The 4333-nt window shown below is 30.0% G+C and overlaps 2 protein-coding genes across 2 annotated transcripts; both read right to left on the bottom strand.

Moving 5' to 3' along the window:
• Positions 1-163: 163 nt before the first annotated feature.
• On the bottom strand, positions 164-3382 carry ENU1_165850 (leucine--tRNA ligase; the record flags this gene model as incomplete). The annotated part of the gene is made up of 1 exon (XM_008860999.1): positions 164-3382. The coding sequence occupies one exon, from the start codon at positions 3380-3382 to the stop codon at positions 164-166; it is 3219 nt and encodes a 1072-aa protein (XP_008859221.1).
• A 168-nt stretch (positions 3383-3550) lies between these two features.
• Positions 3551-4244, bottom strand: ENU1_165860 (hypothetical protein; the record flags this gene model as incomplete). The annotated part of the gene is made up of 2 exons (XM_008861000.1): positions 3551-3936; positions 3989-4244. 2 exons carry the CDS (start codon positions 4242-4244, stop codon positions 3551-3553), a joined length of 642 nt encoding a protein of 213 aa, XP_008859222.1.
• Positions 4245-4333: the final 89 nt, after the last annotated feature.

Below are 4333 nucleotides of genomic sequence, written 5' to 3' on the forward strand. Positions count from 1 at the left end.
TCTTTCATTTTCAATTTATTTTTATTAATATTTTAGAATAAGCCAAAAACATATTTAAAATTTTTATAATAATAACAAAAAAATACCTATTTTTTTCAACTTTAAATTAAAAAAACCAACCCAATTCAACTCAAAGAGTTAGAGAATTTTAAAATTTGCTTTTTTATTTGAAACTAGTCATAACTGGTTCACCTGGAATAAGCTTTTCATCTGGAGTCTTAATACTTGTAACAGTTACTTTTTCAAGTTTTAAGACATTTTTAATGTAAGTAATTTGTGATTCAAGGAATGATACTTCGTTGAATTGAAGAGCAAGGTCAAGTGCTTTTAATCCGCTCTTTTTAACATTTTCAACAAGCATCATAGCAAATGACATAGCTTTCTTAGAATTCTTTTTAATTAATGCATTAAGACATAAACGAGAAGCAAGCTCTTTTTGTGGTGGGAAAGTTGGTACATCATCAACTATAGTGACAATTTCTTTTAATACTTTAGCACACTCTAATTGCCAGTCTGGAGTAATTGTACCAACCATAATTTCAGCTTCTTTTGGTGGTTCATTAACGATAGCCTTTTGTCCTTTCTTTGGTTTTGGATGGCAATAAGACTCAACACTAGATCTGAACTTATAGACAATTTTAGCAAGATATTCTGCTTCATTAAGAATTTGTAGATTTGCTTCTGGAACTTCTGGGAATTTCTCATTCCATAAGAATGTTTTATTACCTAAAAGGTCTCTCCAAACATAATCACAAAAATGTGGAGCAATTGGATAAAGTAACTTGATTTGAATTTCAATATATTTCTTAAGTAATTGAGCATTCATTGGAATTCCAACTGTTTCACAATAAGCAATATAACTATCACGTGCAAGAGTTAATTCATAAAATCCTTTATGAAGAGCTTCACGGAATAACATTTTAAGATATGCAGCATCAGTTGCATGAACGTTTGCATTAATCTGAGCTTCAAAAGTCTTATCAACAAATGTATTTGGTTCATCATTACAACATTTGTTGTCTTTGATTAATTGAAGTGTTTCTTTAATCCATTGAAGTAAGGTATGAAGTCTCAACAATCCATTATCTGCAGTTTCTTTTGCAAAGTTAGCATCTTCTACACCATCTCCAGCATCAGCAAGACCAATTCTCATTCCATCTGAAGTATATAATTCAATACCATCGGTAAGAGACAAGAAATTGCCAGTAGACTTAGCCATCTTTTCATTATTAATCAATAAATGTCCATTGGCTCTCATTCCTTTTGGGAATTTGTTTTCACCAAACATAGCTGTGTGTGTATAAAGACAGAACAAACAATGATTTGTTAAAAGATCTTTACCTGTTACTCTAACATCAAATGGATACCAATATTCAAACTCTTGTTTCATTTTAGTTAAAGTCTCTTTTGGAATAGTTGTATTTTCTGGCATTTCTTTTTCAGCAAACAAATAATCCCAAACTTCTGGTGTCATTTGTTCTGGTGCAATATGTCCAATTCCTTGTTCTGATCCATTTAAATTACCTTGAAGGTAATGTGCAATAGTATAATAAGCCATATAAATGGTGGAATCAGAAAGTGATTCAATAAGATATCTTTTATCCCATGGAATTAATGTTCCAAGTCCAAAGTTTCTACTACAAGCCCATTGGTTCATCCAATTCAATCCATGTTTTAAAGTTTCACGAGTAGAATTATGATATGTTTCCATTTTTTCTACTCTCTTAAGTGTTTCATTTTTCCATTCTTCTTCTCCATATGTAATATACCATTGATCACACAATGATACAACACATTCATCTCCACTTCTAGATATTACTGTTGATGTTGGTTCTGAATATACAAAAGCTTCTCCATTTTCAATCATTTCTGCTTTAATTGGGACTTTAGCGTCTTTAATTTTTTGTCCATTATATTTACCAACAGTCAAAACACCATTATAAAATCCTTGTGTATATACTTTTTCTTTGGCTTGATCAAGAAGTTTTCTATCATTTGGTGATTTAATTTTAAGTTCATGACAAGCAGTCTCAGCAGCTCTTCTTCCCATTTCTGGAATCTCACAAATTTCAATAAGTTCAAATGGCATAACCCATTCATCAGCAACTCTCATTTTCTTTCTATACTCTGGTTTATTTTTAAGTGTATAAACATTCATATAATCATCTGGAGAATCAGATGGAACAGAAGTAACAATACCAGTTCCTTTATCTTCTAAAATAGTGGTCATTGGAAGTGTATAAATCTTATCATATGAAGTTAATGGTGCTTTAAGAGCAGTTCCTAATAATTCACTTCCTTTAACATTACCAATTGAAACTGCTTTATAATCTACAGGTGCTTCTTTAAGAAGTTCTTGATAAACTAAATTATTTCCACATCTCTGGGTACAAACTACAATTTCTCCATTTTTCATTTCAAATAATTTATAATTAATATCTGGATGAATCCAACAATTTGTTTGTCCATACATTGTTTCTGGTCTCAATGTTCCAGCAATTAAGAAAACTGATTTTCCTTCTTTCATTAATTTATTGATTAACTCACTTTTACTTTCAATTACTTTCATTTTGATAGCAACATATTCTTGAGGAATAACTCCTTCTCCACTAGCACGGTCATGGTCAGCACATGGTTGTCCATCAAGTGGTGAATAAATAGTATATCTTTTACCAAATTGAATTTTACCCATTTCTTTCAATTTAAGGAATTGCCATCTAATAAAACTATCAAAATATGGGTTATGATCAGTAGTAATAAATGATCTTCTCCAATCAACTGCAACACCCATAAGCTTAAGATCTTCAACTCCTAATGGTGGGAAATATTGAAGCCAATGAAGTGGATCAACAAATTTAGGAATTTCTGACTCTGGAATACCATTTGATTTAAGAATATCCCATTGATGTTTACCTCCTTTTTGTTTAGTTTTAGCTTTAGCAGACCTATGTACGTCAAGTGTTTCTACATTTACTTTTTGTGTTTCAACTGGTTTAGATTCTTGTTCAACTGGGAATACTGGTGGACATCCATACTTTTCTATTTCTGTTTTAAGTTTATCAGCACATGCTTTAATAGGCATACCAGTACAATGAAATCCAAATGGAAACATTACTGCTTCTCCTTTTAATTTATGATAACGTGCTGCAAATTCTGCTTTAGTAACTGTAAATGTATGTCCTAAATGAAGTCTACCATTCATATATGGGAATGGGAATGTAACCATATATTTCTTTTGATTTGGGTCAATAGGTCCTGTTTCATATAAATGAGCATCATTCCATTGTTTGTTTAATTCAGTTTCAATTGCAGCAAGCTCATCTCTTTTAGCAAATGACTTTGGTTTTTCTTGTTTTTGTTGTGTATGAGTGTCAGCAGACATAGATATATTTGAACTTAGACGCTCAAGGTTTAAATAAACCCTAATTTTATTTTATATAGAAAAAGAAAGAAAAGATGATGGTATGTGTTTGTTTATTCTTCTTCTTTGAAATATAATCATTTTAAAAGAATTTAACCTTGAAACTCTTCTATGAATAATTTGAGTAATTTAGAAACGAGGAACAGATGCTCTCCCATTGTTTATAAGAATCAAAATTATATCAGAAAATCCACCAAAAATTGTTGCCCAAAGAGAGTAGAATGGAATAATTTCTGTTGACAGTTGTTTTGTTTTAAAGTAATTAAAAATTGCTCCTACTATAACACCAATAACTATGAATGCAAACAAATATCGTAATATAACTAAAAATTTATTTGTTACAACTGTCTTTGGATCAAATTTACACATTGCTGGTGTAATAACATCAAAATTGATTGTACAATGGTCTGGTTGTGTTACTACTGCAGCTTGAGTTTGTCCACACCTTGTAACAACAGTAGTTTTAAAATTTTCTTTACCACAAGACTCTCCCGTATATTGGTATGTAATTGTTTCTAAAGGATAAGTAATAAATTTGTTTTAAACTCTATTATTAATTCTTCAAACTCTTTAATACATCAGTTGAAATTTTTTGTGTTTCAACATTGGCAATGTAATAATAAACATTCTCAATTTTTGCTACACCATTAATTCCATTATCAAATTCTGGTAGTGATGAACATATTTGTACAACATATTGATTATCTCCAGATGATGCTGTTACTTTTGAATATGGGATATAAGAGTAAATGCTATTTCCGTCGATTGAACATTTGGGAATTTTAACAGCACAAACAATGCTTACAAATAATAAGAACAACATACTAAAAATATTAATATTTTTTAGATCTTTTTTATTTTTAATTTCTTTTTAATAAAATTTAATTAATTAAGTATTAATAGAATTAGCTT

This window comes from Entamoeba nuttalli (genome assembly GCF_000257125.1).
Source record: "Entamoeba nuttalli P19 unplaced genomic scaffold asmbl_7152, whole genome shotgun sequence".
Lineage (NCBI taxonomy): Eukaryota > Evosea > Mastigamoebida > Endamoebidae > Entamoeba > Entamoeba nuttalli.